This window comes from Moschus berezovskii, chromosome 5 (assembly GCF_049115385.1).
Source record: "Moschus berezovskii isolate FMDL1 chromosome 5, NW_MosBer_1.0, whole genome shotgun sequence".
NCBI classification, from domain to species: domain Eukaryota; kingdom Metazoa; phylum Chordata; class Mammalia; order Artiodactyla; family Moschidae; genus Moschus; species Moschus berezovskii.
The window spans coordinates 76541820-76555460 of record NC_142464.1 but is presented as its reverse complement, the minus strand read 5'-3'; the positions used below and the strand labels follow the sequence as shown (position 1 = coordinate 76555460).

The 13641-nt window shown below is 35.7% G+C and overlaps 1 protein-coding gene across 11 annotated transcripts in view; it reads left to right on the top strand.

Annotated features, from left to right (window-relative positions):
* Window positions 1-13641, top strand: part of FRYL (FRY like transcription coactivator) — a 271149-nt gene that overhangs the window by 153006 nt on the left and 104502 nt on the right. For all 11 annotated transcript variants that reach the window (XM_055434641.2, XM_055434638.2, XM_055434637.2 and 8 more), the window contains 6 exons: window positions 3782-3861; window positions 4243-4323; window positions 7474-7642; window positions 7936-8028; window positions 11202-11300; window positions 12753-12854. In XM_055434641.2, the coding sequence (XP_055290616.1) occupies window positions 3782-3861; window positions 4243-4323; window positions 7474-7642; window positions 7936-8028; window positions 11202-11300; window positions 12753-12854 (624 nt within the window). The remainder of the gene's footprint in view (window positions 1-3781; window positions 3862-4242; window positions 4324-7473; window positions 7643-7935; window positions 8029-11201; window positions 11301-12752; window positions 12855-13641) is intronic.

Here is a 13641-nt window from a genome sequence, read left to right as displayed (position 1 = left end):
GGTTATATTTAACATGTTTATTACAATTTCATCTTATTGATGAGGTGTTTTATAAACTATATTATTAATAATTTTAGGGCTTCCCTGGTAGCTCAGCTGGTAAAATTTTAAGCAAACGTAAAGAATTTCTATGTGTTTGGTTCTAATTGGACCCTGAGATGCACAGATTGGATAAATTATAATCCTGGTTCAAGACACACTTTTGTCGTTGATCTCTGCATGACTACCTGTGTATTTATTTACAGTGTAATGGTTGCTTATGAGTCTACCACCTAAGACTGAGAACTCAACTATTACCTAAAATTTTAATCCTAATTATGTAAAGCTCCTATTTCACTCCCTGGCTACTTCCTTACTATCATACTGATTTTTATGTTAATTATTCCCTTAACTCTTAAAAAATGTTTTCATGTATGTCTGAATAATATATTAAATTTTTCTTGTTTTTCTGAACTTTCTAAAAAGTTATATCATACTGTTTCTTTCCTCTGGGATTTAATTTTTTCATTCACTATTATGTTACTAAGATTAATCTATGAAGTATGTAGCTTAACATCCTTATTTTCTTATAATGTGTATAACTGCTAGTGTAATGGAGCTCCTCCCTCTCAGTTTTACTAGCTGGGGCCTACAGATTAAACTGACAGAAGTCAGCTTAGTAGAAGAGAAGGTTTACTACATATACATCTCGAGGCCTTCACAGAAAAGAAGTGAAGACTCAAAGAATGGTTGAACCTGAGAACCTGTTTTAACAAAGAACGGTACATTGTGGAGAAGTGACAAGACAAGGAAAAGAGTTTGGGCCCCTAGAGATGGTAAATCGTGGGAAGGTAAATACATGGGGGAAGCCAGTGGGAAACAAGGACTATTTAGTGAGGCTTCTTTGTGCAGCTCCATCTCTGTGCCTGCTTTGTGTTTCTAGTAACAGTGGTTTGTCCTCTTCTTGGTTAGGGAAAAGGAAGAGAGGAGGCTGCTTTCCGGGAGAAAGGGGGAGCAGAGTGCTTTTCCCTCATCTGTTCTTTCTCTATTGACTTCAACTTAAAACAATCCCTATGCCCAAGTACCGTGTTTTGTGGTGATACACTGTGGTCTTCACTAGATTGCAGGCTATGTAAAAAATTGATTTAAAGTTTGACCAGCAATGTTTGTGAGCCCTTATTCATTTACCTTATTTCTACAATTTGGTATTGTCAGACTTAGTTTTTTTTCCCATCGATTAAGGGTGAAATGATACCTTGTGTATTTTCTTTCTTTATAGTCCAACTCTCACATCCATACATGACTACTGGAAAAACCAAAGTAATGTCTCTGCTTTTTAATAAACTGTCTAGGTTGGTCATAACTTTTCTTCCAAGGAGCAAGGGTCTTTTAATTTCATGGCTGCAGTCACCATCTGCAGTGATTTTGGAGCCCAAAAAAATAAAGTCTGTCACTGTTTTCATTGTTTCCCCATCTATTTGCCATGAAGTGATGGGACCAGATGCCATGATCTTAGTTTTCTGAATGTTGAGTCTTAAGCCAACTTTTTCCCTCTCCTCTTTCACTTTCATCAAGAGGCTCTTTAGTTCTTTGCTTTTCTGCTGTAAGGGTGGTGTCATCTGCATATCTGAGGTTATGGACATTTCTCCCGGCAATCTTGATTCCAGCTTGTGTTTCATCCAGCCCTGAATTTCTCATGATGCACTCTGCATATAAGTTAAATAAGCAGGGTGGCAATATACAGCCTTGACGTACTCCTTTTCCTATTTGGAACCAGTCTGTTGTTCCATGCCCAGTTCTAACTGTTGCTTCTTGACCTGCATATAGATTTCTCAGGAGGCAGGTCAGGTGGTCTGGTATTCCCATCTCTTTAAGAATTTTCCACAGTTTGTTGTGAAGAATTGATGCTTTTGAACAATGGTGTTGGAGAAGACTCTTTGAGAGTCCCTTGGACTACAAGGAGATCCAACCATCCATCCGAAAGGAAATCAGTCCTGAATATTCACTGGAAAGACTGACACTGAAGCTAAAACTCCAGTACTTTGGTCACCTGATGAGAAGAACTGACTCATTTGAAAAGACTCTGAAGCTGGGAAAGATTGAGGGCAGGAGGAGAAGGGGACGGCAGAGGATGAGACGGTTGGATGGCATCACTGACTTAATGGACATGAATTGGAGTAAACTCTGGGAGTTGGTGATGGACAGGGAGGTCTGGCGTGCTGCAGTCCATGGGGTCGCAAAGAGTTGGACATGACTGAGCGACTGAACTGAACTGTATATTTTCATTCTTGTTACTGATGAAAGCAAGCATCTCTTCATGTGTTTATTGTCTTAAGAATAACAAAAGGCAAAATCAGAAAATTGTAAAACTTTCCTGAAAGCCTGTAAAGAAGTAGGGAGATATTTCATGGAAATGTATAAGAATATAGTTTTCCCCAAATTAATCTGTAACAGACAGTTTTTGTGAAACTAGAAAAGATGGCTCTAAATTGAATGGGAAAGAACAATAGCCAAGCTGTCTCGGAAGAAAAATAGGGAGGCCTTGCAGTGCCAGACATCAGAACCTATTAGTAAGCTCTTATAATTAAGACAGTATGATTTTAGTATAGATGTGAATTAATTGATAGAATAGAGGTCAAAAACAGACCCCCACATATAAAGAACTAGAATCTCTATAAATGATGACTTGGATAATCTTTAACTCATCAGTTCCTCCTTTTGAACTCTTTCCCATGGAGCCATAAAAGTAAATAATGCTAAGTACATAAGATGTTTATTGTATAACATCATATATATTGAAAATCTGGCATGAAATGTTCATTAATAGGGAGCTCATTAAATAAAGTATGATATACACAGAGTTTTATATGACTGCTAAATAGTGTAAGGAGTGCTCAGTACTGACAGGGAAGGATGCATCATTCCATTAAGTAAAAATAAGGTGTGTGGGTGGGTGAGTGTAGGAAAAAACCTGCAACTAGATATATACCAGTGGTGATTATATATGGGGGAAGGGGCAGGGATTTTACTTTCTGGTTTTAATGTTTTGATGTGTTTTCCATGTTAGGAACTAACATGTAATTTTTAAAGAACTAAATAAAACAAACATTTAAATGAGAAATTTCTAATACTAGTAAAACCATAACTAATTTTAAATTGTTTGAAGTTGGAGTTCCTTTTGGATACTATTATGGTAGAATTTCGGACTATATGGAATATGGACCTGGCTCAGTCAAAACTCCCTTTCCTATAGGTGTCACAGAGAGTTAGCCAGGAGTGTATTTTTAAGTTTCTGAAAGACAAAGTACAACAAAGACTGTTTTCTCATCTGCATAGTCTGTAGTTTAAGGGTTTGTGGTTATGAAGCTAATATTCTTGAATTTCGAACTTGTTGAAGTAGATTTTGAGGGCTTCCCTAGTGGCTCAGTTGTAAAGAATCCACCTGCCAATGCAGGAGACTTGGGTTTGATCCTTGAGTCAGGAGGAACCCCTGGAGGAGGGCATGGCAACCCACTCTAGTGTTCTTGCCTAGAAAGTCCTATAGACAAAGGAGCCTGGTGGGCTACAGTCTACCAGGTCACAAAGAGTCAGACAGGACTTAGCAACTAAACAACAAAGTAGGTGTTCAACTAAATTCTTAGAGAAAAATAATAAAATTCTAAGAAAAGGGAAAGATTGACAGATTAGTAATAGATTATATCACGGAAGTTAAAATTGGTTATTAATTTGGTTAGTTGAAATGATGAGAATACTCATAAAAGACTTATAACCTATTTGGCACATAATTTTTTTTTTTCCCTAGATTCCTGTTCATCCTGTGCCTGATCCCTTAGTTCACGAAGTTCTAAACTTAGCTTTTAAGCACTTTAAACATAAGGAAGGGTAAGTAAAATACTTATGGCATTGTTACTTTTATCTGCAGTCTAGACTTAGATTGTTAATTTGAATTTTCCTCAATTATTTGTTACTGGAGTTCAAAGTAGTTATGCCTTTATGTTTTTTAATCCACACAAGATGCTTATGGAAAGGATTTTGTAAAAATAATTCTTAAAACCATTGATTGGATTTTTAAGAATCAGGTTAAATTTCCTGGCAAATTAAAATGTAGAGACGGGAAAATTCATGTGGTTTTTATCATCCTGCAAGTGAATCTTCAGAGAAAATTTATACAACACCCTGATAAGGAATTTTCAGGTTTATTATGAAAGAGAGTTTGTAGAAAAATTTAATGAAATAATGTGTTTGTACTTTTTGTTGCTTTAGATATTCAGGAACCAACACTGGGAATGTGCATATTATTGCAGATTTATATGCAGAAGTGATAGGCGTTCTTGCCCAATCAAAGTAAGTTTCATAAATCATTGATCTTGATATGTTTTAGAATGCCTCATTACTGACTGACAGAATAGACACTAACCACTTTAGGTCTATTATTTCTGTTTTCCATAGAATTTTGTGAAGTTGGCTTCACTTTTTATTATTTTGCTACTGTGTTTTTAGAGGATTTTTAAGTGACACCCATACTTCAGTTCTACAAATTGTTTTCTTTATTTGGTGTTTTCCATAAAGCCTGAATTAAGGAAGTCAGAAATTGCCAAAAATTGTCAGATCATTACCTTATTCCCTATGTTTCACAGTACTATGAGAAGTGTTTTTCGAACTCTTGTCAAAGCTAATAATTACTTTTAGTGGTTTCTAGTTGAGTGCTTTTATTTCTGAGATAGCAATGCAGTGTCTTCTTTCTAACCATCTTAATTTGTTTTAATACTGAACAGAGTTTTGAATAGATAGAAGACATACCATAAAGGGACGATAAGATATACTAGAGTACTCCATAAAAAGGGTTATTCATTAGGAGTTACATGCATTGATTGTATTGAACCATAATTATAGTAAACACTTTAAAAAAGATGCTTGTCTTTTGTATCTTGTGCTTACTTTAAAGACTGTGGAAGATTTTGAATTGCCTTTGTTCCTATTGGGAAATCTATGAGGCAGAAAGGATCAGTTTAGATTTTCTTGGGTGCTATTTAAAGAGTCAGTCTTTGGGCCTGAAATCATCATATAACAACCTTTTAAATTCTAAAGGAGCAAATGCAATTATTGTTAACGTTTAGTAGTTTAGATTTTGATACTAAGTAACTCACTGGAAAAGACTCTGATGCTGGGAGGGATTGGGGGCAGGAGAAGAAGGGGATGACAGAGAATGAGATGGCTGGATGGCATCACCGACTCAATGGACGTGAGTTTGAGTGAACTCCAGGAGTTGGTGATGGACAGGGAGGCCTGGCGTGCTGTGATTCATGGGGTCACAAAGAGTCGGACACGACTGAGCAACTGAACTGAACTGAATGTATTTTATTTAGTATTTACTATCTTTTAATTTGGGCTTCCCAGGTAGCACTAGTGGTAAAGAACCTGCATGCCAATGCAGGAGACTCAAGAGATGTGGGTTCGATCCCTGAGTCAGGAATATCCCCTGGAGGCGGTCATGGCAACCCACTCCAGTATTCTTGCCTGGAGAATCCCATAGACAGAGGAACCTGGCAGGCTGCAGTGCTTAAGATCACAACAAATGAAGTGACTTAGTATGCACGCATCTTTTAATTTAGTATTTTTTTTATCGTTTGTAATTTACCAGAGACCCTTGTATACCCAATGCTATAGAACTTGGAATATAGTTGGAGTATTTGAAATCACTTAGACAATAATATTTTAATATTGCATTTATATTTAATCAACAGTGAATCCCTGTCTCAGGAATATAGCTACTAAAACATGAGCAATGATATATTTCTTTTTATGGCCCTGTAGTTCATGATAGTTTGATTTTTATTGAAAATGATTTTCTATCAGGAATATAGGTTAGAAATGCTAAATAATACATGAGTTTTATTGGATTCAGAAGAACCCTGCATCATAGCTAAGTTAAATCTAGGATGGTAAGGATAGTAAATAAAAATATTTATAGTAAAAGATAGTAAATATAAGGTAAATATATGAAATGTTGCTCAGTCTCATTGGTCTTGGAGTGGGATATGGCAATCAATACTCCAGTATTCTTGCCTGGAAAATTCCATGGACAGAGGAGCCTGGCAGCTACAGTCCATTGGGTCACAAACAGTTGGACATGACTGAGCGATTGAGCACACTCGCTGGTCTAGTGTTAGAGAAATGCCACTCGGAGCATTAATGAGATGTTTTCCACCCTCATATACAGTGAGCGTGAGGAAAGACGTGGACAGATCCGCATTTGGTTGGGCTGACGACACCAGCATTTGAGAGGAAAGGTGGTGCGGTGGGAAAGGGGTGAGGAGAAAGAGAAAGGCTGGGGGTCTTTTAGAGTCTTGTCTATGAATTTCCTTTGATTATAGTGACTAATAATTATTATGAGAAATTTAATAACAGAAAAAATCTTTAGATTCTAAGATTATTGCAATGGAAGGAATTTTATTCACGTTATATTTTCTTTATAAAATGCAAAAGAATACTTTCATGGAAAATGGTGTTGTATTCTCCAAGACTTAAATGGAAATAGATAAGTTATACTTCCTATCATGTGTCCATATTTCATTAATATGTAATTATTATCTATATTTATTAATATTAATATGTAGTCAGTGACCATTGGGTAGTATGCTTTGTCATTTTAACTTTCAAGAACTAGTTTCCCCAAGTAACGTTAACAGTAAACTCTTCACTTAATATAAGCAATCTGTTTATTGTATTTTTCATAATATATATTATATATTTCATAATATATAGAGGGTAAATTAAGTATTATTGATTAACAAGCTATCAGATATCTTTTTGCAGTGTAAACAAAGAAAAACTTAGTAGCCTTAACAACTGGGGTCATTTGAATCCAATATGGTGCTCATTGTTTTGAAAGCATCATGATTCTGTAGCTTATTCACATTGTGAGAGCAGTGTCCCCCCATTCTTCTTCTTCAGTTTTTCTACAGTGTAAGAAGATAATAATTTTTAGTGATAATTAGTAATCTACAGTTGATTGGTTTCTCTCATTAAACAAATGTATAGCTTCAGTCTGTCCTCCTTGTCACTCAAATTGCAGAGTTCATTAAAAAAGAACCTTAAAATTTAGAGACACTCTCTGATTTACATATGGATGTTTTATGGGTGGGTTATTAGATCTTATTTTTATGATGATTATTGCTAAGTGGTAGTAGTGTTGTATTGATGGTATTATAGCAATGAGATTATAATTCTAATAAAAATTTCTAATTCTAATATGGAATAAGAAATTCTAATTTCTAATCCCTAAGGCATTTTTGATTTGAAAAACTAAATGAATAACAAATTTAATATAACAAATTATTTTGTTTTCATCTATATATTTTTCTGGTAGTTTTGATGAGGGCAGAGAAAGGAGATGGTGTTTAGGTAAAACACATTTTGATTTCAACCTTAAATATCATGTGAGACATGAGTATTTTTAATTCATATCAAATTATGTATCCATGTATTTTAAAGGTTTCAGGCTGTGAGGAAGAAATTTGTAACAGAATTAAAAGAACTGCGGCAAAAGGAACAAAGTCCACATGTGGTACAAAGCGTCATCAGCTTAATAATGGGAATGAAATTTTTCCGAGTAAAAATGTATCCTGTAGAAGATTTTGAAGCATCATTTCAGTTCATGCAGGTGACCTACCCTTTTCAACTGCAGTAATTGGAATTAGCCTAACAGTAGTTGTTTTTGCTTTTAATGACTTTTTAAAAATAAACAAAATAAATATGAATTAATGATAGTTATTAATTCCTTATTCCAAGTGTTAAATTATCACAAGTCTGAATTAACTTTCTTTTTAAATTTGAGCATGATTTTGAACTTGGTTTTCTGATAAAATTGCAGAATGTTTAAGAAATTGTTGTGATATTGACATTTCTTAATCTTCTTCCTTTGTTAATCTAATATATCTTTTTCCCCCTCTCAAGGAATGTGCTCAGTATTTCTTAGAAGTAAAAGATAAAGATATAAAACATGCACTTGCTGGTTTATTTGTGGAGATTCTTATCCCTGTAGCTGCTGTAAGTCCATTTTAATTTTTACATTGTATTTAAAAGTCTCTTTTCACTAAAGAGTTACCAGATGATACATTCTTACTTTCTCCTAGTCTAGTAGACAATAAAGTCCAAACTTTGAATGTATGTGGGTGTAGGGAAATCTTTATTAGACATGTAGCAGAAGAACACTGATCAGTCTTTTAATTAAAAGAACAAGCCCAGGTCCTTAAGATTTAGAGACCATTAACAGGCAGTGTTTTTGCAACCTTGAAGTAATGCTTATCTCAAGTAGTTCAGCATAACACACTGCATTTAATGGCATTTGCTTCTTACAGGGTGGCTGCCATTTTAATGCTTCTGAAGAATTTAAAAGTACTGGGAGATATATCCTAGATTTTACAGGACTGTCTCACTTTTAAATGTTCATTTCTGTAGTTGCCATAACATTCATCATACCTGTCAAAATGTGTAGCCTTAAGTTATTTAGAAAATATGATTATTATAAATATGATCATGGTAACTTCTAGGGAAACAGATTTAATGAAAGCTTTTCTTGGTCTAAATTCATTGTATTTCTCAAAATTAATTTGTAGTTACTATTAACGTGTGTGTGTATTAGTCCCTCAGTCGTGTCCAACTCTTTGTGACCCCATGGATTATATAGTCCATGGAATTCTCCACGCCAGAATACTGGTTGGGTAGCCTTTTCTTCTCCAGGCAATCTTCCCGACCCAGGGATTGAACCCAGGTCTCCCGCATTGCAGGCCGATTTACCATCTGAACCACTAGGGAAGCCCATACACTAGTAACATAATGTGATATAAATAGGATTTAGGGATTTTAGAATACTTAGACATGCTGGAATTTTTTTTGCTTCCTGTGTGGTTTGTGTGTGGTATGTGATAATGCCATTTACTTTCAGTTTACTGTGTACTGCTGTATGAATAATATTCTTTATACACACACACATATTTCATTTTTAAAAAATTAATGGAGGTAAAATTGACTTAAAATACACATATTTAAATTGTACAATTGGACATATGTATACGTCTGTAAAACCTTCACCACAATGAAGATAGTATACATTTCTACCATACTCCAAAAGTGTATTCATGCTCTTTTTTAATCTCCACTACCACTCTCCCCACATTTTTCTCAGATCTAACCATTGATCTTTCTATTCCTCTACTTAGTTTTGGGTTTCCTAGAATTGTATACTAATGGAATCTTACACTGCAGACTCTTTTCTGGTTTCTTTTGCTCTGCATAATTATTTTGAGTTCCAGCTATGTTATAGAATGTATCAGCAGTTTATTCGTTGTTGACTAGTATTCTATTGTATGGATACACAGTTCGGTTACGTATTTACCTGTTTGGAGATATTTGTTCCCTAGAAGTGAATTGAGTTACTGCTTATCCATCCCAGATTGTCGTGTGTGCTTCCACTTTGTCTGAAAATCTGTTTTTACCAGGTATCTGAGAGTATGCTGTAGTTTTTAAGGTGGTTCATCAAGAGGAGCAGATTGTAGGGAGAAAGACTTTTTGACTGGTCCGTCATTACTGTTGCCTAGTTCTTTTATGCCATGTTTACTTTTTTAGTTTATTTACTAGGGTTGCCCTAACACAGTACCACAAACTAGGTGGCTTAAACAGCAAAAAGTTATTGTCTCACAGTTATGGAGGCTAGATGTCTGAGACCAAGGTGTTGGCAAGTTGATTTTTTTGAGTGCTGTGAGGAAGATCTGTTCCATGCCTCTTACTAGCTTCTGGTAGTTTGCTGAAAATCTCTGACATTCCTTGTCTTGTAGAAGTCTCACCCTGATCTAGGCTTCATCTTTACATGGTGTTCTCCTTGCATGCCTGTCTATGTCTGTATTTCCCCCGTTTTTTGAGGACACTAGTCATGTTGGAATAGCACCCCCTTCCCCCGCCAATACACACATACTCCAGTAGGACCTTATCTTGCAAATATAACTAACTATATCTGCAATGATTTTCTTAAAAGGTCACATAATGAGGTATGTGGGGTTGGGACTTCAGTGTTTGAATTTTGGGACAATTCAGCCCAACACCTGCCTCTGTACATGGAGCTTCTTCTGTCTGGAACATTCTTACCACTTTAATAACCCCCAGCCTCCTTTCTTAGTTGACTTCTGTTTATTGATTCATTATCTGTATTGAGTGCTTTCTGTGTGTCAGGGCCTCTCCTATACACAGAGTAGAACAATGATCAGGGTAGGTAAGACTTTTCTACTCTTGTATATCTTCCATCCAGTGCAGCTAACTCACAGTAAATGAATGTGGACAATATGCAGTATGCCAGATGTTTTGGTGAGTACTATGGAGAAATGTAAAGCAGGCTAGGGACCTACAATGCTGCAGTGGGGAGGGGAGTGGAAATTTTAAATAGAGTGATGAGGAAAAACCAGGCTTCCCTGGTGGCTCAGCTGATAAATAATCTGCCAGCAATGTGGGAGACCTGGGTTTGATCCCTGGGTTGGGAAGATCCCCTGGAGAAGGGAATGGCTACCCACTCCAGTATTCTGGCCTGGAGAATTCCATGGACTATACAGTCCATGGGATCATAAAAGTTGGACACGGCTGAGCAACTTTCAGCAAAGACCGCCACCTTGAAAGGGATGATAACAGTTGACCAAAAACTAAAGGAATGCAGAAGCAAGGCATACCAGATTTAGGGGAAGACTTTCTTAGGCAGAAGGAGCCAGCACAGTCATCCTGAAACAAGAGCATGTTTGATGTGTTCTGGGAATAACAGAGATGCTAGTGTGGCTGGATCCCAGTGCAGGGGCCAGAGCAGTGGGAGATAAGGTCAGAGAGGTTACATGGAATGCTACTATAGTATTTTAGGCAAGGAGATGCTGGATTCAGTGTATATATTACTTCCTTATGGAGTTTTTCCTTGGGGTCCATTCTGAGTGCCCTAAGAGCACACAGAATTTTCTCTTAGAGCTTTTTTTGTACCACATATTCATTGCCTGTTCACTTGTCTCTAGTCTCTGCTTGTTCACCCAGGGCAGGGACCTGGTTTATCTTATGTACTTTATGGAACTTGCATTAGATACTCAGGGAATTATTAACTAATTTCAAACCTTACAAACCTTTTGTAATCCTTGTATAGTTTGATCTAACGTTTGTAACCATTTTCTTTGTTTTTGTATTATCTTTTTACCTAGGCTGTGAAAAATGAAGTGAATGTTCCCTGCTTGAAAAATTTTGTGGAGATGCTTTATCAGACTACTTTTGAACTGAGTTCCAGAAAGAAACATTCATTGGTATGAGAAACATTTCAAACCTTCACATATTTATTTGGAATTTTAATAATTGATTTGTGAATTTAGTGGAATTTTTTTTAGTAGAATTTAAAGAGAATTATAAAAATGCAAATTGTAAAATATCCAAAGTGTAAACACAAGGGGAAATTTTACCTATTGTCTTCTGCTCTTTTAAAAACTGTATATTCTTAATTTTATTACCTCTTTATTTGGTAGGTTAATTCAGACTTTATTCTAGGTTTTGACAGATGCTTTAAATTTTCTATTAGAATATGTAAAGTGAAAGTGTTAGTCACTCAGTTGTGTCTGACTCTTTGCAACCCCATGGACTATAGCCCACCAGGTTCCTCTATCCGTGGGATATTCCAGGCAGGAATACTGGAGTGGGTTGCCATTTCCTTCTCCAGGGCACCTTCCCAACCCAGGGATTGAACCCAGGTTTCCTGCATTGCAGGCAGATTCTTTACCAACTGAACCACAAGTGAAACCCATATTAGAATATAGGAAAATTTAAATATAATGAGAAGTGAAAGTGTTAGTCTCTCAGACATGTTCGGCTCTTTGTGATCCCATGGACTGCAGCCCGGTAGGCTCCTCTGTCCATAGACTTCTCCAGGCAAGAATACTGAAGTGGGTTGCCATTCCCTTTTCCAGAGGATTTTCCCAATCTAGGGATCTAACCCAAGCCTCCTGCATTGCAGGCAGATTCTTTACCATCTGAGCTACCAGGGAAGTCCAATTTTACTTTTTAATAAGTTGTATTCTGAAGCATGTGATTGTCTATATAATTACATCTTCTCGTTTCAGAAATTTAGGGTGTTTTTTTTTCCCATTTAACCATACACTTCAATAACTTTGAGGGATTTTTCTGTAAATTTGTATGCAGCTTGGAGAAAATGTGAAATATTGGATGAATACTTGACCACTTAAGATAGAGGTATAATAATAATCAACAGTGATTGTGCCAGGCACTAAGCCAAGTGCTTTCCATTCTTTACCTTACTTTAAGCCTCAGAACTCCATGGGATATGTGTGATGATCATCCTCACTTTTCATGTTAGGAAAGTGAGACCTCGAGCACTTTAACGTATCCTCTGAGCAACTGGAGCACACACACTCCCTAAAGTCACCTGATGAATTGAAAGCTGAAATGTTAATGTTGGTCTATCCTCTGACCCCAGGGCCGCTGTTCTCGTTAGAGGAGTAATGGGTCTAGGGAGAAGTAACAGCATATTTCTAACTTGGGTAGAGGTGATAGGTCAGGAAATTGTTCTTACAGAAAAATTTCCCTTTGTCATTTCTTTGTTTCATTATTCCCTGATTGTATTTTTTATTACAAATGGAAAAATGCTAATAGAATTTTTTTTTATGAGAATGAATGAAATATAATTTACACGTCCAGTGCTGCTTTTTTTATGAAAAATCTTAATTCTCTTTCTTCCTCACCTTTAGGCTCTATATCCATTAATTACCTGCCTTTTATGTGTCAGTCAGAAACAGTTTTTTTTAAATAACTGGCATATTTTCCTACAGAACTGTTTGTCACATTTAAAGGTAAGACTTAATCTCATTTCTGACCTATAAATACTGACTGTAGTACATTCACTCATGCATATATATTAAACAGTATATAATAAAACTTTAGTTTTAGTACTATAGTTCATTTGAATAGAGATATTTTACCATATTTCTTTTCTTATACATACTTCATTTCTTCTATAGGGAATCATGTTACAGACATTAATAAACTGTTGATTAAATTTAATTGGTCTTAATGAATGCAAAATTATATATTTTTCATGATTATTTATAATATCTTAGATTTAGCAGTATTTATTAATTCCTTTATAATTTATAAATTCTATTTATAATTAGAATTTCAGAGTATTAGTTAATCTTATAAAATTCTTCAAATAGTTATTTTGTGTTTTCTTTTGAGAAAATTCAGTAATGTTGGCTCAAGTCTGAATAATATGAAGAAAGCCTTGATGATAAAATATCACTAAAAGCACATTTAGTGTAATTATGCCTGGCCAAATCTAGAAGTATGGTTCTGGATCCATATGGATGTTACAGCTCCTGGAATGTTCTGGCTTGAATCAAGAGATAATTAATTGTTATGAACAGTATTTGGCACATCTATGCTCAGTCTGAAAAGAAAACTGTGAGGTACAAGGATCTTCCCAGGATACACTGCTGCGAGATCTCACAGGATCTTCTTTTCTTCTGTGGACAGGAACACAGTTAATATTTGACACAGAATGGGAATGTTCCACATCTGAATGTCATGTGAACACTGGATTTGAATACTGTTTTGATGCAGAAATGAATATATTTGAAT